The following is a 20,536-nucleotide window of genomic DNA, read 5'->3' on the forward strand; positions in this document are numbered from 1 at the left end:
CCCCCCCCCCCCCGGCTCTGGCCCTCTCCTTCATCTCCCTGGAGCTGGGGGGAAAGCAGAGGATAGAGGGGGTCCTTGGTGCATGAAGGGGGGTGGTTTGCAAATGTCCATTTCTGTGGCTAACTGTGTCCCTCAATCCTGCCTTTATTGGGGAGGGGCGGGTCTGGCACACTCCCAAGACCCAGCATGACCTGGGTCCGTCTGAATCACACTTCCTCCCTGCCCCACCCCAGCCACCCCTTGAGTTGCTCACCCTTCGTGGGAAGGAACTCAGTTGAGCTGCTGGATCTGCAAGAGAAAAGGGCAGATCCGGCCTCGGGCAATGTGGCCTGATTTCACCCCTTCCTGGGAGGCTGCCTGGCTGAAGAGGCATAATCCTGCTGACCCCAGCTCAGTTAGATTGGGTTTGGGGGCCACTTGCTGTTGTCAGTTGTTACCTCCTGCCCACATTCTTCAGTGCTGGCCCTGGGCGGGGGAGGGGGCAGCACCTCAATTTCTGAGTTCCAGATAGACAGTTTTTAAAAATTGATGTAAAATTTGCATACAGTGAGATGTACAGATTTTAAATTTCCATGAGTTTTGAAAAGTACACACCTGTGTAACCAAGGTCCGTTAGCGAAACAGCATATTTATATCACTCTAGACAATGTGCCCCCTTTCAATAAATCATCACTCCCACAGCCATCACTGCTGTGCTCTGTCACATTTGGACACTTTTAAGTTCCAGGTTTGCATCGATTCGCTCATAGACCTTTTTCAGACCACTGTTGTGGCGGTGTGCGTCTAGGACCCACTGAAGGCAGTTCTAGGTCCAGGGTCCTTCAGTGTTGTCAGCTCACCCCCCCTACCTATTCCTTCGACAAGTTTTTAGTGAGCACCTACTCTGTGCCATGCACGGTGCCAGCACTAGGAACTTAGTGGTGACAAGTCAGGCTCGGCTGGTGGGAGTGAAGCTCGCAGTTGGAAGGGACAAAAAAAGTAAGCCAACAAAAACTAGACCTGGTTCTGGATTTTTCCTGGCCCGTGACTGCTCTACAGACACCCTATTCTGATTGATTTGCCCAATAACTATTTACTGAGTGCCTCCAGCGTGCTGGGAAAAGCTGCAAGAGAAGCAGCACAGCCCAGTGTTTAACAGCTTAGACTTCAAGCCGGACAGCCTTGGTGTGAACATTCTCTGCCTCTCTCTAGATGAGACATCTTAGGCAGAGAGACTTATTCTGTGTCTCAGTTTCCCTGTCTAAAATGGAGAAAGTAATTGTCCCTACTCCACAGTGTTGTTAGGAAGCTTAAAAGGGCTAATATGTGAAGAGCTTAGAATTGTGCCTGGCATATAGTAAGCACTCAGTTTTAACTGCTATTATTATTGTTGTTGTTGTTGTTCTTAGTGGTCCTTTCATTAAGAGGGCAACGTGGTGTCCTGGCTGGTGTGGCTTAGTGGGTTGAGCACTGGTCTGCAAACTGAAAGGTTGCTTGTTCGATTCCCAGCCAGGGCACATGCCCAGGTTGCTGACCAGGTGTCCAGAGGCAACTGATTCCTCTCTTCCCCTCTCTCTAAAAGATAAATAAAGCTTACGAGAAAAAAAGAGGGCAGGGTTACTGGGGGACAGCAGAGAAGCAAGTTCCTTAATTTACTTGGTATCCAGCTCCTTTTAGACCAGAGAGCCTGAACCCATATTCCCTCATCCTTTCCCATTTTGTTTTGCCAAGATCTCTGAGCCACTCTCAAATCCAGTAACTTCCGTCTTCCCACAAAGCATTTCCAACTTTCAGAGCAGATTTCTAAATTTTGGAAAGGAGACGCAGGTCCAGGCATCACTGGGGGAAGAAAGAAAAAGAAGGAGGCCCCTTTCAAATCCTCTCCTGCAGAGCCAGAGGTGCACAGGGCCAAGGAGACAACCAGTCCTGGGTCCCTGCTGCAGGCTCAGGCTGTGTGTTGGGGTGGGGTCCCCAGGTCTGCGCCCACCGCTACACCCAGGTGCTGTGGTCGGGGTCAGAGGACCAGCGGCGCATGGTGGGCAAGTGCTATGTGCGGGGCAACAACCTAGAGCTGGACTCCAATGATGACTGGCAGACATACCACAACGAGATGTGCAACAGCAACACTGACTACCTGGAGACTGGCATGTGCCAGCTGGGCACCAGCGGTGGCTTCACCAAGAACACTGTGTACTTCGGTGCTCCCGGTGCCTACAACTGGAGAGGTGAGGACCATGGGGGGAGACGAGGAGCAGAGGCTGCCCACCCCAGGTAGCCACTGGAACAGCTGGCCGAGACCCTCCACGCTAGAGGGCAGAAGAGACAGGGCCTTTTTGCCCATATCAGCAACCACCACGACTTCTACTGCTTTAAAGCACTTAATATGTGCCAGAGGCTTTACACATATCATTTTATTAATCTTAAAATACTCTATGAGGCAGGCATTATTATACCCATTTTACAGAAAACTGAGCCTCAGAGAAGTGAATTGCTCAAGCCAACCATAAGTTATGAAACATGAATTAGAACACAAGTCCACCCGACTCCAGTTTAACCATTAAAAACTGGTTTAGAAAGTAAAACATGTTCCTGGTACAACTGCTAAATGGTATGGTAGGATTTGGTAAAATAAAGAGTAAAGGTGCCCCTCCTTTCTTCCCTGCCACCTCCCCCCCATCTTCCTCATCAGTTTCCCAGTGTATATTGTATCTTGTGGATCATCCAGACTTATTTTAGAATTTCTATAGGTACCTTTAAAACACACACAAAGAGAATCACGCTAAACATGCTGCTCTACTTTCCCTTTTCACGTTTTAATAAACTGTGGGCATTTTTTTCATGCCAGTGCTTATAGGGCAGTTTTTTGAGAGCTGCAAAGTATTTCCTTGTATCAAGACCCCTGCTTGTAACAACCAGAGCACAGGAGCCTGAGGGCCCACACCCCGTCCCTCTCTGCCTCTCTCCACCGCAGGGGTTGCAGCGACAGCAACCCCTTACTGCACTCAGCTGTAGAATCAACAGGCAGAAGGAGCCCAGAGCCTCGCCCTCCCTCCAGACCCGGATGTGGTTGCAGCTCTGGGCTCACTTGAGGCTGAGGCCCCTGCTTGTTCCAGTGTCCTGCCTCCCACTGCCTGGTCGTTCAGAACCTTGGCGGAGTGGCAGGGACTAGACAGCAGCAGCCCCAGGGAGCAGGGGCCAGGCAGGCAGCCCGAGTGTGGGTGCAGGTCCCAGAGGAGATAATGGCCTGAAGTCTGGCCTCAGTGTCGAGTGGCAGAAGTGTCATCTAGTATCCAGGAGCCTGGGTGACTGGATTCCAGCCACGTCTCTACAACTAGCTCCCTGTCCCCGAGCCTTATTTTCTCACTTCCAAAATGCGAGTCATCATTCTACTTCACAGAATCGTTCAAGTAAAGAGGAAATGATGTGCACATGGCAAAGTGCTCACAAATATTTCAAAAGGTTATTAATATCCTTCTCTGGGGAGAGGCCTGGACATGGCAGAGGACAGGGGTGGGGACTTACACTCCCTCTCCCCAAATCTTTGTGAAGGAAACAGCTACATGATTCAGCGGAAGGACTGGGATTTAACCGAATACGGTTACAAGGACCCGGGAGACCAAGGAAACCTCTATATTGGTGAGTCCAGTTGCGGGTGCCCAACGGGTGGAAGGGGAGGGGGTGCTCAGTCCCTGGCAGGCTGGCCCTCTCACCTTCAGTGCCTGGTGGAACAGTGAGGCCAGGGGGCAAGTGCGAATAGTGGCGTTAAGTTCAACGAGCAACTTAATGAGCACCAAGATGCAAAGATCCTACTCTCATGGCGCTCACAGCCCAGTGTGCAGAGAGGCCTGGGGATGGGCATCCAGAAGCCACTTTTTTGCCCAGCTTAGAACAGAGGAGAAGATAAGGGGGGTGGGGAACCTCGGAGGTGGGTCCAGAGTAGAAGGTGACAAAGTGTACTAGGGCCTTGACTGACCACCTTCCCCCCATCCCAGGGTACACGGTGCAGGTGGGAAGCGCCATCCTTCACCGTACAGACATCACCATTGTGGCAGGTGCCCCACGGCACCGACATATAGGCGCTGTCTTCTTGCTGAGCCAGGAGGGAGGTGGATACCTGCGGAGGAGGCAGGTGCTGGAGGGCACACAGGTGGGCGCCTATTTTGGCAGCGCCATTGCCCTGGCAGACCTGAACAATGATGGGTGAGAATCCAGGGACATTCTCTGGGGCCAGGGAGAATGGTGAGGGGGGCAGGCTTGCCAAGGCAGAGGAATGGAGGCTTGCCTTTGTGCATTTGTTTGCATGCTATCCCGGGGATTGCAAATCAGTTGTGCCCATTGATTTGCCATCAGATTCTATGGGATTCTGGGTATTTGCATGTCAATTGCATGACACCTGCATCTCTATGTCTGTTGTTCCTATGGCTCTAGTGGATATGGGCTGTTTGGGTATGATCTGTACCTGCATGGCTTCCCCCTTGTGTTTTCTGTTAGACAGGTCATGCCAGGTCATGGCATTTCCATGGCTTTCCCAAGACCTATGGCCGGAGGTGCCATCTGTAGAGTCGTGTGCCCTGGCACAATTGTGCCTGCTAAACAAGAGTCATGCTGCATGTTGCATGCTCACCTCACATTCCCATTTCCCCCTCCTTCTCTCCTCTGCAGGTGGCAGGACCTCCTGGTGGGTGCCCCCTACTACTTTGAGCGGAAGAAGGAGGTAGGGGGTGCCATCTACGTCTTCATGAACCAGGCAGGCACCTCCTTCCCTGCCCACCCTTCCCTCCTTCTTCATGGCCCCAGTCGCTCTGCCTTTGGCTTCTCCGTGGCCAGCATTGGTGACATCAACCAGGATGGATTCCAGGGTATGAGCTAGCATTATCGCCCCAGCACCCCCACTGAATGAGTGCCAGCTGCATACCAGGCTTGACAGGGGCCAAGAGGAGATGGGGTGGGGCCTAGGCCCCAGGGAGCTAGAGCAGTACTGGAGAGAGGACGAGAAGAGAGCCACCGCAGGCGAGGAGGGAGCGTACTGCTGGGCATCGAAGGCTGGGCTGAGTGCCCGGTAGAGAGGAGCAGAAGGGGTACAATGTGAGGATGGGGTACCTGCCTAGTGTGCCCAAATCTAGTGGGTGTTCACTTCAGAGATGAGGCTAGAGAAGGAGTGTGAGGGTGGGATGGATGTTTTTGAAAGCCAGGCAGGGGAACGAGGGCTTTCTATGTGGGTAATGGGAAAAGGGTGTCCAGAGAAGGTTTGGGGGCAGGGATATGATATGATAGCTTGGTGCCTTGGTACACTGAGAGATCATTCTGGAAGGAAGTGTGGGATGGATGTCGGGAGCAAGGCTGGGGTGTTAAAATCAAGGATGTAGTGTATCAGTTGGGGGAAGTTAAGAGCTGAGACAAGGTTGGGAGCCCTGGATATAGAGGATGTCATCAGAACTCTGCAGCACTTGGGGACCAGTCAGACCTGGGTGTCAGGGAGAGGGACAGATCAAGGGGTCGAGCCTGGTTGTCATGCGAGCACCGGCTGGTCTGGAAGTCAGTTCTCTGGCATCCTCAGTACCCTAGAACTTAGCTGAAAACCAAAAGGAAGGCTAAGGAGCCTCTAAGAGTCAAAACAGGTGACAGAAAGCTCAGCTAATGGAGCCTAAAGCACTTACTGACATGTGAGTCGTCCAGTTTCCACTTAGGGCCTACTTATTCTTCCCGTACATACTTTTCTAACAAGCTTGGCATTCTGGTTACTCAGGCCTTATCAGATCAAAAGCAGCAGACGAAGAGTTGAGTAAAGTTTAAGAAGCTAAAACATTTTGGATTCATGTGTGGAAATAATGGTTAGAATTTTAGAAGCCTGGACATTTTAATTAGTAAAGTTCACTATAGTGTTTTGATTAAAATCCCAGCCCCCCAAGTTAGACATACAGGGGCTTCAGCATCCTCTCCTCTACTAATTGGCTGTGTGACTTTGGGGTTTCTGAGTTTATTTCCTCATCTATAAAGTGAGGACAGTAGTACTTACTGCCAGCACCCTTGTGAGGATTAAATGAGATGAGTACTTGCTAACTACCTGGCAAAGTCACCAATGGGGGACATGTTTTTGTGACGCTGCTTGCATATGACATTAGAATAAACAGGTGTCTGGAGGGGAGATGGGTTGGGGACATGACAGGCACCATAATAAGGGAAAATAAACACCAGCCAGTGGTCAGGAATCTGGAGTGTGGGCCACCTGAGACATTAAGCTGCTATGTGACTGAGTAAGTCACTTCCTTCCCTTGGACCTACTTTCCCCACATATAAAAGGAGGCAAGTGGGTGACCGATGGTCCCAGTTTTAATCCTGAGGCACAGAGCTGTGTTCCCTGATGGTCTGAGTACTACCTGGCAGGGTGAGGTCAAGGCCATGCTGGGCTCCGTGGCTGGAGCACAGGGTTGGGGAGGCGTGGGGCCCACAGCCCCCGCGATGACCCCATTCTGCCTCTCCTCCCCAGACGTCGCTGTGGGAGCTCCATTTGAGGGCTTGGGCGCAGTGTACATCTACCACGGCAGCTCCAGGGCGCTCCTCCAACAGCCCCAGCAGGTAGGAATGGCCAGGGAAGGGCACCTGCCCTCTTTGGCTCACCCAGCCCCCCTTCCTTCCCATGGGCCCTGCTCCCTGGAGCCTGCCCTAGAGCCTGTCTTCCGTGCTTCCCCCTGCCCCAAGGTAATCCATGGAGAGAACCTGGGACTACCTGGCTTGGCGTCCTTTGGCTACTCCCTGAGCGGAAAGATGGACGTGGATGAGAACTTCTACCCAGACCTGCTAGTAGGGAGCCTGTCAGACCGCATCGTGCTGCTGCGGTGAGCCAAGGCGACGGCGAATAGGGGCCCGTTCTCTCTTCCGACCCTGCCTGTGTGGAGCCCCATCTCTGTCCACCTTCACCACCAGGTCCACGCAAGCCTGAGCCCTGGCCTTGCCTGGCCTGGGGCAGGCAGGAGGTGCTGATATCTGCATGTTTTCTATGCAGGGCCAGGCCTGTCATCAACATCCTTCACAGGACCTTGGAGGCCAGGCCATCTGTGCTGGACCCTGTGCTCTGCACAGCCACCTCCTGGTGAGATTCTCAGTCCCTGCCCTGCCCACCGATTCCTCCTCATGTGTAGACAAACCAGGAGGGGCCCTGGCTCCCAAACCTCTCCCTGGCATCTCCTGCGATCCTACCACTAGGGGGTGGGTTCTTGGGGTAAGCATTGTTCAGCCTACCCAACCTCATTAAAAAGCAAAATTCCCTGCAGGAGGTAGTGGATGAAGAGGGGAGGGGGCAGCAGGGCATGGTGGTTAGCAGTGGGAGCTCTGGACTGGCTGCTCCAAATGACAGCTGCGCCCGCTGTAGGGGTACGGGTAGGCCCTGGGCAGTTGAGATCCCAGGGGAGGAGGAACGAGGGAGACACTTCATTGGATGTAGGGAAGAAGAGAGCCACTATTAGCAAACGATTACTCTTTCTGAGTCTCAAATTCTTTTTTTAAAAAAAGATTTTATTTATTTATTTTTAGAGAGAGGGGAAGGGAGGGAGAAAGAGAGGGAAACATCAATGTGTGGTTGCCTCTCGTATGCCCCCTACTGGGAACCTGGCCCACCACCCAGGATTGTGCCCTGACTGGGAATCGAACCGAGGACCTTTTGGTTCGCTGGCCAGAACTCAATCCACTGAGTCACAGCAGCCAGGGCAGATTCTTTGCCTATAAAACAAAGTTAATAATAACCAATTAAAAGGATTGTTTTGCTAATTAAATGAGATAATGTACAAAAAGCCCTTAGCATGGCACCCTGTATACCCTAAATGCTCAAAATATGTTAGGTGCTGAGATGGTGACTCAAAGTCTTTCTGTGAATGAGGATATTGGATTAGAAGGCCGAGGGAGACAGGGCAGAGCCGTGGGGGTGTGCGAGGAGATCTGGACTGGAGATCCTGGCTGCGCCACAACTTTAGGCAACTCCTTCTGCTCTCAGGGCCTTAGTTCCCCCCCTGGGACCTCTTTCCCTATTATCTATGGCTCTGATGGGAGTGGGGAGGGGAGAAGCCAGGGAACCCCCAGACCAGTTCTGTGGACTGTGGATTCCCCAGTTGTGCCCTGCCTTTCCCCTCAAGGGCCCTGTGTCCCCTTGCCCAGTAAAAGGAGCAAAAGCTAGGGCTTGGATATCTGGGTCACACTGTGACCCCCTCTATGTCCTCCGCATCCCCTTTCACCAGTGTGCAGGTGGAGCTGTGCTTTGCTTACCAACAGAGTGCTGGGAACCCCAACTACAAGCGAAACATCAGTGAGTGCTGGGGTGCGGGGTGTAGGGTGGGGGAGGCATGCTCACCTACGCACTTGCTGACCGCCCCATCCTCCGCCTGCAGCCCTGGCTTACACTCTGGAGGCCGACCGGGACCGCCGCCCACCCCGGCTTCGCTTTGTGCAGAGCCAGTCACCTGTGTTCCATGGCTTCTTCTCCATGCCTGAGATGCGCTGCCAGAAGCTAGAGCTGGTCCTGATGGTGAGGGAGCCATCCCTCAAAGACAAAGCCAGGATCCCTCCAAGTCAAGGGCGAGGGACCGGAGTCTCCCCAGTGAAAGAGATGGGGGAGGTTGCCTGGAGGCCGTAGGTCTCCAGGGGGCAGAATACACAGCATCCAGCATGTGGTAGAGGAGAGACAGAGACCCTTGGAGTGGGGATGGGGCCAAAGGGCTCCTCGCCTCTGAGAAGAATGAGGGTTGTGAGCCTCAGCTCAGCTCTCGGGGGAAAGGGTCCATGAGTGGGGGGCAAGCTTAGCCACTCTCTGGGACATCCGAGTGGAAAGGGAGAGTTCAACCTGGGGATACCTGGGATGAAGGGAGACTCAAACCTCCCCGGAAAGATCTGGGGAGGGTGAGCCCCCATCTCCTCACTTGTGGATCAAGGTGGTAGGAATGAGGTCAGTTTGGTAATAGAACAAGAAAAGGTTCGGCCGTACTGGGGGGCTTTCAAGGCGGAGAGGGGCCTAAGCTCCTTCTTGGGGGCTCAGGGTGGTGTGAGGATTCAAGTCGGCAGGGAGGGCAGTGCAGCGATGGGCTCAGCTTGCTGTCTTTCCCAGGACAACATCCGTGACAAACTCCACCCCATTGTGATCTCCATGAACTACTCTTTACCTTTGCGTTTCCCGGAGCGCCCCCGGCTGGGGCTGCGGTCCCTGGACGCCTACCCAATCCTTAACCAGGCACAGGCTCTGGAGAACCACACTGAGGTGGGTGAGGCCGGGACCAGCAGGGAGGGGCCGGAAGGGCGGTGGGAGGAGAAGGTGCCGCGGGGCGGGCGGTGGGCTCCTCACACCTCTGGCCACCCCAGGTCCAGTTCCAGAAGGAGTGCGGGCAGGACAACAAGTGCGACAGCAACTTGCAGATGCAGGCAGCCTTCGTGTCGGAGCAGGGGCAGCAGATGAGCAGGTGCACTCTGGGCCGCACCGATTGGCCAAGGGTGGGGCGGCCTTCATTGGCTAATGGGAGTGGAGGGGCGGAGATCTGTGGGGTGGGGCTTCACCGGCCGGGAGCGGGGCCTCAGGCAGAGGCGGGGCTGAGACAGTGGACCTTAATTGGCCGGGTAGGGTGTGTGAGACCTTCATTGATTAGAAACGGGGTTTTTCCCCCACCAGGTGAGACCAGAGGGCGAGGCCTGGCTGTCCCGAGAAGGGGCTTTCCTGACCTAGTGGACCTGAGGGGTGGGGCCTAATTGATCCGGGTGGGTCCGGGGTGGGGCTCTGGGCTCAGTCCTTGGCTCCTCTCTTTTCAGGCTCCAGTACAGCAAAGACCTCAGGAAACTGCTCCTGAGCATCAACGTGACCAACGCCCCAAGCAGGGAGCGGGCTGGGGAAGATGCCCACGAGGCGCTGCTCACCCTGGCAGTTCCCCCGGCCCTGCTGCTGTCCTCAGTGCGCCCTGTGAGTGCCCAATCCGGGCTCCACCACGTATTTACATCCTTATATGCATGTCATTGACACGTGTTGTCATTTGTCTTGTGTTCCCTCTTCTCTGGGCTGGGCCCCTTCATGTGCCTACAGCTTTTCTGTTGCTAGGGGAGTCCTTTTCTTAAGCCTCTAGAGCTCCAGACAGACCCTGTGCCAAAGGGAAGGGGCGGGGCAAGCCCTACTCTGACCCTTCAGACCTGATTATCTTCCTTCCTCAGCCTGGGGCTTGCCAGGCCAACGAGACCATCCTTTGCGAGTTGGGCAATCCCTTCAAACGGAACCAGAGGGTAAGCCCTGGCCACACCCGCCCAGACTACTCCTTATTCTTCTTGCTTCTGCCTGCCTATGTCCTAGCCTTTCTCGAAGCAAAGAGACATAGTGGGTGGGGGAGGAGGAGATAAAATAAGGGGTGGGGAGAGATCCAGAGGCTGAGAAAAATGCAGCCACTAGGGAGCCATACACAAAGTGAGAGGAGGTGGAGGTGAGGAAACCAATTTTGCTGAGCACCTACTATATGCTACACCCCAAGCCCAATACTTTGCTTCTTTTATATGATATAATTCTCACAACCTTCTGAGCTGGTAGATGCTGTTTTACAGAAAGGAAACACAGGCTTAGAAAGTTTTAGCAACTTGCTTAAGGTCATGCAGCTCAAAAGTAATAAAGATGTCGTTGACAGAGGAGGGGAAAATGGAAGCAAAGATGAGACTGGGGAGGTAAAATAATGGAGATAGGTGGGGAGGTGGAGACCCCTCACCCAGACCTGGGGGAAGAGGAGGCCAGACAATCAACTCTCCAGCATAGCGTTCAGCGCCCCCGGGCCCATCGCATCACCCCTGCCTGGCCCCAAACACCCCTCTCGACCTCACCGGCCCTCATGGCAGATGGAGCTGCTCATCGCCTTTGAGGTCATTGGGGTGACCCTGCACACAAGGGAACTCCAGGCGCAGCTGCAGCTCTCCACGTAAGTGGCTTTGCAAAGCCAGTCTGTGTTGGGGTTAAGGTTAGCTGGGGCCTCCCCAGTCCCAGCCTCAGCTGACACATCTCCTTGCTGACTCCCTGCACTTCCTTCCCAGGTCAAGTCACCAGGACAACCTGTGGCCCATGACCCTGACTCTGCTGGTGGACTACACGCTCCAGGCCTCACTCAGCATGTGGGTACTCCCTCCTGCAACACATACCCCCTGCCTCCCGCCAGTCTGCTGTTCCTGAGCTAGGGCATCGCTGTCCTCGAGGTAGCCCCCAAGCTTCGCTGACGCACCTCTCTTGGCCTGGTATCCCAAGGCCTCCACTTCCCTTGGGTCTTCCCTCCCCTGAACGACAACAATCGCTGTCATTCTTGTTGTTGTTATTATTCCCCCTGTAAAGCTGGCAGCGGTGGAGGATCCGCTACTCTGGGGAATAAGGTGTTAGTGTGGACCTACCATCTCTTGACAGCTCATTGTGCTGAAGATTTTAGGTACATCATCTCATTGACTTTTTGCCACAGCCCATGATATAGCAATGATTATTAACTCCCTTTTACAGAGAGGAAGCTGGAGCTCAAAATTGATAAATAACTTGCTTGGGGCCACACAGCTATGGCAGGGCTGGGATTTATCTCAGATCTGCCTGATGTCAGAGGTAGTTAACCAACTTTGGTGCCCACACCCTCTGCCAGAGCCCTTCCTGTTTCCTATGATTCCAGTGTCTTTCTTACTGTTAGGGTGAGTCACCGGCTACAAAGCTACTTTGGAGGAGCAGTGATGGGTGAGTCTGGCATGAAAACTGTGGAGGACGTGGGAAGCCCTCTCAAGTATGAGTTCCAGGTAAGGGGACCTCTGGAACCCTGGGCTGGAGACTCCTGGGAAGGCTGATGGGACGTTCTTTCTGGGTCTGGGGTCTCAGGCTGTGACGGTTGGGGGTTGGTGAGATGGAGGGGGTTTTCTATGATACAGTAGCCTTGACACCCTTTGTGCCCACAGGTGGGCCCAATGGGAGAAGGGCTGGCATCCCTGGGGACCCTGGTCCTAGGGCTGGAATGGCCCTATGAAGTCGCCAATGGCAAGTGGCTGCTGTACCCCACGGAGATCGCCATCCAAGGCAATGGGTCCTGGCCCTGCCAACCACCAGGAGACCTTATTAACCCTCTCAACCTCACTCTCTCCGTAAGGACACCACAGGGATCTTTTATTTGCATAGCATTTGCATTGCACCATTTGCATGCTGCAGGGCAGAGAGGCCAGCGTCTCCCATCCCTCCCCTCACACCCTTAGGGAGCCTGCCTCTCCCCTCGCCCTTTCTTTCTCTCCTCACCTCTGCTCTCATTCCCTCCTCCCAGCAAAGCTCCTCTTCCCTCTTCAGGTCCCTGAGGACAGACGGCCATCTCCACAGCGCAGGCGGCGGCAGCTGGACCCAGGGGGAGGCCAGGGCCCCTCACCTGTTACTCTGGCTGCTGCCAAAAAAGCCAAGTCTGAGACCCAACTGGTGAGTGGCCAGGCTGGAGAGGATTATGTCCACACACTCAGTAGGCTCACAAAGCAAGGGGCTTAGGGGCTACTCACCAGAAGACCCCAACCTGATGAGGGGGTGTGCCTCCTGCCCTCAGGAGCCCCCAGTCAGAGCGGGCAGACTCATCTCCTGCCCCAGATCGCTTCTCACTGCCCTTGCCCTTGGGAGCAGCCAATACAATGGACCAAAGGAAGAGACACTGGCTCTGTCCCCAGCAGGAGCCCCAACCTTTTGGGGTGACATAGCTGTTCAAAGCCTTGGACATTAGGACTGGGGAACGGGGAAGGGCAGGACAAAGCGAGAGAGGAAGAGGCCTGGGAAGTAAGTTGAGGCCTAGCTGCATGGAGAGGTAGGAGGCAGTCGGTATCGTAGGTGGAGGGAGCTGGGAAGGGGAGGTTGCGGACGGGGCCCCCTTTCCATGAGCAGGGATCAGATTTCATGTTATCCATGTCCCTGGCATCCGTATGTACTAGGCCCAAAGAATGTGCCTTAAATGTGTAAGTACGGGGGTGGGGGCATGTGGCTGAGTTGAAGGGACGAGGTCAGGATCCTTTGGGCCAGCCATGGGTAAGACAAAGCCAGGGAAGGCATCAAAGGTAAGGGGCAAAGCATGAAGAATCTAGAGGCCCAGCCTGTCTCACGTCCTGTGTCCCCTGCCTACCTCAGAGCTGCGGCAGTGTCCACACCCACTGTGTGTGGCTGGAGTGCCCCATTCCTGATGCCCCCGTCATCACCAACGTGACAGTGCGGGCTCGAGTGTGGAACAGCACCTTCATTGAGGTCAGTGCCTGGGACTGGCGGTCCCCATTGCCACCATCTGAGTGGAGAGAACAACAGGGAGAGGGTGAGGCCAGGGTCAGAGCAAGGTCTCCGGTGCGCATGCGCGCATGGGGAACGGCATTGTGCTTTGTGCATGACAGGTTATACACCTGTGACTTGTGCTGTGCTAGTTTGTGTGCCTTTGTGTGGACATGACATGTTTGTCTCCAGCCAAAATGACCTTCTCCCGTGTGTCCATTGTTCTGCATGTGTCCACGACTTTCCCGCCTGCAGGTCTTTGACGTGCTGCTCCTTCCCCCTAGAATGCCAGACTCCTCCCTTAGCTCTGCATGCAAACTCCTATTCAGTTTTAAAGGTCTCCCTCAGGTGCTTCACCACCAGCGAGGCCTTTTCTGGCTGAAAATGATCTCTCCTCCTAGATTATAAATCTTTTCAGCTTTGTGGGCCATAAGTTTCTGTTGCAGCTGAGCTGTTCTGCCACTGTAGCACAAAGCTGCCATAGACCATAGTCAGTAATCAGGCGTGGCTGTGTGCCCAAAATACTTTATTTACAAAAGAAGGTGGACCCGGGCCAGGTGGCTCAGTTGGTTAGAGCATCGTCCCGACACACCAAGGTTTCGGATTCAGTCCCCAGTCAGGGTACATACAAGAATCAGCCAACAAATGCATACATAAGTGGAAGAGCAAATCAATGTGTGTGTCTCTCTCGCAAATCAATACATTAAAACAACAACAACAAAAAAGCAGGTGGTGGGCCAGATTTAGCCCACAAACCTGACCTAGACTGTGACCTTCACTGTCTCTGTTGTCCTCAGCATCCAGCACAGGATCCAATGCATGCATGAATGAATGCTGTCCATTTGTGTGTAGGGAGGTCTGGCTGTGAGACCTTTTTGTGTGCTGCTTTAGGATGCTGTGTGGTGGGAGGGTCCCCTGCGGGGAGGGGAAGCTTAGGGTCAGGAGGGAGGCCCAGCTGCTTCTTTTGACACACTCCTTTTCCCTCCAGGATTACAAAGACTTTGACCGAGTCAGGGTATCCAGCTGGGCCACCCTGTTCCTCCGAACCAGCGTCCCTACCATCAACATGGAGAACAAGACTGTGCCGGTGAGTGAGTGTGTTAACTGGCCAGGGCAAGGGAGCGCAGGGCATCTTTTCAGAGCATTCACACACTTTAGCTATGTGGTTCTCAATCTCGGCAGTACATTGCAACCACTGAATGCGTACATAAGTGGAAGAGCAAATCAGTGTGTGTGTGGAGGACTTCTGATGTCTGGACCACAACCCTGAGCACTGAAATCTGAGTCTATGGTCGTGGGATCCAGTACTGGCTTGTCTCAAAGCTTCCCTTCCTCTGATTCTAAAGGGCAGCCATGGTTGAGAACCTCTGTTTGAGCTCATTTGATCCACATGACATCTTCATGAAGATGTCCTGTCTCCAAGGCAACTTGAAAAAAAGTTCCCAAATTTGATTCTGAGTTATATCTGGAAGAATAAATATGACAAAGTTGTCAATAATTTGTTATGAAAAGGATGTAAATGTAGATATATAGGAAATACATATAGAAGACGAATGGAAGGTTGGTTAAATATGTTATGGTACATTTCCTAAAATAAATTAAGGTACTGGAGGAAGGGCCAGAAAGATTGATGGAATAGTATAGAAATTTATTTTATTATGCAGATGGCATTTTTTAAAATTTTTATTTATTTATTATTAGAGAGGTGGGAAAGGAAGGAGAAACAGAGGGAAAAAAGCATCAGTGTGTGGTTGCCTCTCGCATGCCCCCTACTGGGGACCTGGCCCACTACCCGGGCATGTGCCCTGACTGGGAATCGGCCGGTGACCCTTTGGTTCACAGGCCGGCCCTCAATCATCTGAGCCACACCAGCCAGGGCTACAGATGGCATTTTTAATCAGTAGAGAAAGGTAGATTATTAAGTCATATTAGGAGAGCACATTTGGAAGGTAAAGACAAACCCCTACCTCACACCATAAACAAAAATACATTTGAATTAGATTAAATATTTAAAATAGGAAATAAAACCTAATATACCAGAAGAAAATTCAGAAAACAATTTAATGATAATCTTTAATTATGTGGAGAGGGAGTTCTTTCATGAAACCTAGACGTCCCAAAGGGAAAATTTGAAAAACTAGACTATATGAAATTTTAAAGCTATATACAGACATATGTTGGAGTTATTGCAGGTTTGGTTCCAGACCACCTCAATAAAGTGAATATCACAATAAAGTGAGTCACATGAATATTTTGGCTTCCCAGTACATATAAATGTTATGTTTACACTATACTGTAATCTCTTAAGGGTGCAATAGTATTACATCTATAAATACAATGTACACACCTTAATTAAAAAATACTTTATTGCTAAAAATGCTAACCAACTTCGGAGCCTATTGGAAAAATGGTGCTGATAGACATGCTTGATGCAGGGTTGCCACAAACCTTCAATTTGTAAAGAAAATGCAATATCTGCAAAGTATAGTAACATGAAGCGCAAGCAAATAAAGTATGTCTGTACAGCACAGAGACAGTAAGGAAACTCATAGTGCAAGTGATATATTGCTTTTTAAAAAATCTGCAGCAGCCCTAGCTGGTGTGGCTCAGTGGACTGAGCGCCGGCTGCAAACCAAAGGGTCATCAGTTCAATTCCCAGTTGGGCATGTGCCTGAGTTGCGGGTGGGTCCCCAGTGGGGGGCGTGCTAGTGGCAACCACACATTGCTGTTTCTCTGACTCTTTCTCCCTACCTTCCCCTCTGTCTAAAAATAAAATAAGTTAAATCTTTAAAAAAGAAATCTATAGCACATATAACAAAGTATTGATATATATTTAACACATAAAGGGCAACATAAAAACAAACAGGCATTGTACATAATATAAAATATAAATGCTTAACTCAATAGTAAAGAAATAAAAATAACATCAACAAGACTTTTTATCCGATCAGGTTGGAAAATATGAGAAAGAGTAATGATGTCTGGTACTGATGAGGTGGGAAGAAATGCTTTTGATTGGAGTATAAACTGATGCATTCTTTTTGGAGATAAATTTGTCAATATCTATTAAAATTTCAAATGCCCATTTCCTTTGACCAGCACATGACAATATATCTTAAGGAGCTAATAGGACAAGTATGTGAATATAAATATATGGGGATATTTTAAAACATTGTTTATAATGGCATAAAATTGGAAACAACCTTAAGTGTCTTTCAGTGGATTGGTTCAATAAATTATGATACATATCTAAATGACTATACAGTTATCAGAAGAGATTAGGTTGACCTTTATTAATTGGCATCAAAAGATAATGATATTAAGTGAAAAGGGAAGCAGGTCGCACAAGAGCGTGTGCAGTCTGCATAGATCCCATTTATGTGGAAGAAAAATATATATATTTAACATATGCATTAAAGATATAGAAAGAGATTCACTAAAATGTTGAAGATAGTTATTTCTTAGGGGTAAAATTACTAAGAATCTGATTTTCTTTAAAGTATCTGCATTTTAGCCCTGGCTGCTGTGGCTCAGTGGATTGAGTGCTGGCCTGCGAACCAAAGAGTCGCTGGTTTGATTCCCAGTCAGGGCACTGTGCCTGAGTTGTGGGGCAGGTCCCCAGTAGGGGGCATGTGAGAGGCAACAATACATTGAAGCTTCTCTCCCTATCTTTCCTCCTCCCTCCTCTCTAAAAAACGAAAGAAGGAAGGAAAGAAAGAAAGAAAGAAAGAAAGAAAGAAAGAAAGAAAGAAAGAAAGAAAGAAAGAAAGAGAGAAAGAGAGAAAAAACCTGTATTTAGAAAAATACCAAAATAATTTTTAAAAAATGAATAGTCAGAAAAAACTTTCTATTTATATATAAAATATATCATAATATATGTAATGTATAAATATTTTTTTTATATATCTCCATCATAGAGGAAGAAAAAAAGGGGTACTATATGCTATGCATTCTTTGTTTTTTTTGTAAATATTTATGGACTGCTTGCTGTGTACCAGATATTGCTCAAAGTAGTTTACTCATATTGAATGCATTTAGTCCTCCCAGCAACCTATTAGGTAGGTATTATTATCTTAATCTTCATTTTACAGTTGAACAGAGAGGTTAAGCAACTTACCCAAGGTCACACAGCTAGTGAATAGCACAGCTGGGACTTGAACCCAGGTAGCCTGGCTCCACACATGCTTTTGGACACTCGGCTGTGTCCATATTATGAAGCAGGCATTATGATCCCCTTATCAGAGACCATGAAATTGAGATTCAAAGAAGTGAAATTACTTGTTTAAGTTCACGCAGCTTGTCAGGGGTGGAGCTGGTACCCAATCCTGGATGTGTGGGTCACAAACCCAGGTTCTAGGCTGCCTCCCAGGTTTGAGGCTGCTGCTTTGGAGAATCAAGAGGACGGATGAATCTACGGCTCTCAGTGGTCAGACAAGGGCTTTTTCCAATCCCCGAGTACCCCCTACTGGCCATGGGTCAAATAGCAGCGTTGGGGACCAAGCTGGGGCAGGAAGGATGCACCTGCGGTCTCAGGCGGCAGACACAGAGCTGAGCCCCTTCTCACCCTCTCCAGTTCTCGGTGGACATTGACTCTGAGCTGGTGGAGGAGATGCCGGCCGAGATCGAGCTGTGGCTGGTGATTGTGTCTGTGACTGCCGGGCTGCTGCTGCTGGGGATCATCATCCTCCTGCTGTGGAAGGTCAGGGTCCCAGCCCCCGACCTGGACTGCTCTGGGACCTCCTGCCAGCAGACCCTCCGCGACTCTCCCTTCATCCCATCCCTCACATCTATCTCACCCCCACCCTTCTCCCAGGCCCTCCCACCTCCCCAGCTTTTAGTCTCACCCCCTGCCCATTCTCACCTCACCCACTGGGATGCTTCCGCCTGGGTTGATGGGGGGACCTGCAAGCTGGAAAGGGGAATCCAGGAACTCTGGCTCCTGGCCACACCACCCAGCTGGTGCTGGAACCCAGGGCTCCAGGCTCCCCGGCCCTAAGCCCCCCGTCCATGAGTGTTGCCGGCAAGGACCCTCAGCTCCCCCTGATGGCCCCTCCCCGCCTCCTCCCCTCCGTAGTGCGGCTTCTTCAAGCGAGCCCGCACTCGCGCCCTGTATGAAGCTAAGAGGCAGAAGGCGGAGATGAAGAGCCAGCCGTCAGAGACAGAGAGGCTGACCGAAGACTACTGAGGGGGGCAGCCCCTGCCCCCACCCCACCTGGGTAACTTGGCCTCTGGGCCCTCTTCCCTGAGCCCCCCAGCTGGCCAGGGCCTCTGACTCTGTCCTGTCTGCTCATCCTCCTTTATGGGACCTCTCTGTACCTCACTCTGTCCCCATTACCACTGCAAAGAACAGGCCACTCTGTCTGCTTCCACTCCATGCCCTAAGAGCTTGGGGTGTCTTCTCTGACCAGCCTCCCCACTGGGCTCCTCAAGGACTTGAGACCCCAAAAGGTAGCCATAAAACCCTCCCCGTGCATTCTGGGAATGGAAAAGTGTCAGGACCAAGGCTAGGCCCCATCTCTGTCGTTCACAAGGCAAATTTCCAGAGTGCTCCTACACCCCCATTCCCACCTCCAGAGAAACAGGAGACTAGTAGAGTCCTTCCTCCTGGGAACCATCACTTTTCCTCTGGGGAACCCCTGCCAGGGTGAAACTGACCCCTCCCCACACCGGCCAGGATAGATCACCACCCTTCCTGGCCATCCCATCAGCAACCTTGGCGGCGGCCCCCTACCTCCATCTGCCTCTCCCACTCCTCTCTCCCTCAGCTCCTCCTTCCTCTGGGGTCCGGGGTGCGGAACCTCGCCTCCCTGTCTCAGGCTTGTGTCTGCATCAGAGGTCCTGGCTTTGAGGACCTCTGGGCGGGGGAGGAAGGAGCTGGGCACATCTTCTCACTGGCTCCAGAGCCAGATGCTGATGTCTGTCCTCTTCTCCCCCCAACTCCAGTGTGACTTCTTTAAGCGGACCCGCTATTACCAGATCATGCCCAAGTACCACGCAGTGCGGATCCGGGAGGAGGAACGCTACCCACCTCCAGGGGGGACGCTGCCCACCAAGAAGCACTGGGTGACCAGCTGGCAGACATGGGATCGATACTACTGATGTCCTCCCAGATCCCACCCCTACGCCCCCAGTGTCCCCTTCTTCTGTTTGTCATAAGTTATGCCCCGACAGTCCACAGGGGCCACTGCCTTTGGCTGGCACCAGTAGGTTCCGGCATTCACACCTCTTCAAGTACATGCATATGCCATCTGGCCACAGGCTTCTCCCTGCAGGAGGGCGGGGGCTGTGGGCCCTGCTATGCCGAGCACGCCGCGGCCCTGTGTGTGGGGACACGTGTGGACAAAAGTGGGCCCCACTCTTTGTGGGCTGTGCTTGTGCACCACAGATGGTGTGGACATGCGTGTCCCCGCCTTTGCCTATGCCAAAACCAAGCCAAAGGCCTCTGCCAGAGCCAGGAGGGAAAGGCCTCCAAAGTGGTGACACCTCCACCATTTACACTGGACCCATCTTGAGCCATAGTCACTGGATGGACTCTGCTCTCGAGATAAAACTACTGACAAGGAAGAGCCCTCTAGGCCTCCAGCTGTAGTTCCTGGCACCCATGCCAGAGCACAGGCGTAGGGGTCCTGCCTGAGTTTGTCCGAGTGGATGTTTGCAGTACCTGGCACACTCAGACTCAAGAGCAGAATGAACTAGAAGGAAGGTCCTCAGGATGGCTTTGTTTCATGGATCGCTGCGAAACCTCTTTCCTCAGCCAAACATGCACTAGTGGGGAATGCAGCCTAAAGGAACAAAGACGGACAAACCGCTAGACAGCCAGGACACGCTGCACCGGGACCGCCCTGGGAGCACAGTGGAATCCTCAGCAGAGGAGGGGACTGGTCCTGGGCCAAGATGTTGGAAGGATCCAGAAGAAATGCCACTTCTCACCTACCACTATCATCCTGGCCTCTGAAGGGCCTGGAGAGATCACAGAGGGAGCGACACTTGAATGTAGGACAGGGAGGGAGCCCTGTCCCTGCCCTATTGGCCAAACTCCACTCTTTCCCCACCGACCATGGGTTAGAAGCCTAGACGTGGAGTTCTTGGCTGTCCTTGGCTTTCATCACCAATCGGCTCTGCCTTCTCCCCGTTGGGCAGAGTCCCCAGGCCCATTCTAGAAGTTGAAGCTGGTTCCAGAAACCCTCTCCTGCCCGCTGCCTGCTGGCGGGCCCCCCACTCTTTCCACGGTACTGTAGCAGGGGAGCTCCCTCTCCCTCCTTGTGCCTTCTTTGTACATAGGCTTCTCACATCAACCAATAAACAGCTCCC

General features: G+C 52.1%; 1 protein-coding gene across 2 annotated transcripts in view; it reads left to right on the top strand.

Moving 5' to 3' along the window:
• The window catches only part of ITGA3 (integrin subunit alpha 3), a 28,761-nt gene extending 8,225 nt beyond the window's left edge, over positions 1-20,536 (top strand). Inside the window, exons 4-26 of one of the 2 annotated variants that reach the window (XM_054585384.1) lie at positions 1,955-2,204; positions 3,529-3,615; positions 3,972-4,179; positions 4,642-4,838; positions 6,467-6,555; positions 6,679-6,815; positions 6,983-7,069; positions 8,208-8,275; positions 8,358-8,494; positions 9,071-9,220; positions 9,322-9,419; positions 9,763-9,910; positions 10,156-10,224; positions 10,822-10,901; positions 11,014-11,091; positions 11,643-11,745; positions 11,902-12,084; positions 12,281-12,403; positions 13,094-13,207; positions 14,214-14,312; positions 17,799-17,924; positions 18,300-18,441; positions 19,169-19,299. In XM_054585384.1, coding sequence (XP_054441359.1) covers positions 1,955-2,204; positions 3,529-3,615; positions 3,972-4,179; positions 4,642-4,838; positions 6,467-6,555; positions 6,679-6,815; positions 6,983-7,069; positions 8,208-8,275; positions 8,358-8,494; positions 9,071-9,220; positions 9,322-9,419; positions 9,763-9,910; positions 10,156-10,224; positions 10,822-10,901; positions 11,014-11,091; positions 11,643-11,745; positions 11,902-12,084; positions 12,281-12,403; positions 13,094-13,207; positions 14,214-14,312; positions 17,799-17,924; positions 18,300-18,410 — 2,742 coding nt within the window. In that variant the 3' untranslated portion in view covers positions 18,411-18,441; positions 19,169-19,299. Of the gene's footprint in view, positions 1-1,954; positions 2,205-3,528; positions 3,616-3,971; positions 4,180-4,641; positions 4,839-6,466; positions 6,556-6,678; positions 6,816-6,982; positions 7,070-8,207; positions 8,276-8,357; positions 8,495-9,070; positions 9,221-9,321; positions 9,420-9,762; positions 9,911-10,155; positions 10,225-10,821; positions 10,902-11,013; positions 11,092-11,642; positions 11,746-11,901; positions 12,085-12,280; positions 12,404-13,093; positions 13,208-14,213; positions 14,313-17,798; positions 17,925-18,299; positions 18,442-19,168 lie in introns of both variants that reach the window. The other variant, XM_054585383.1, reaches the window with a different exon arrangement.

Source organism: Pteronotus mesoamericanus, unplaced genomic scaffold, assembly GCF_021234165.1.
Source record: "Pteronotus mesoamericanus isolate MK-2021 breed Mesoamerican mustached bat unplaced genomic scaffold, CSHL_Meso_final contig_84, whole genome shotgun sequence".
Taxonomy (NCBI): domain Eukaryota; kingdom Metazoa; phylum Chordata; class Mammalia; order Chiroptera; family Mormoopidae; genus Pteronotus; species Pteronotus mesoamericanus.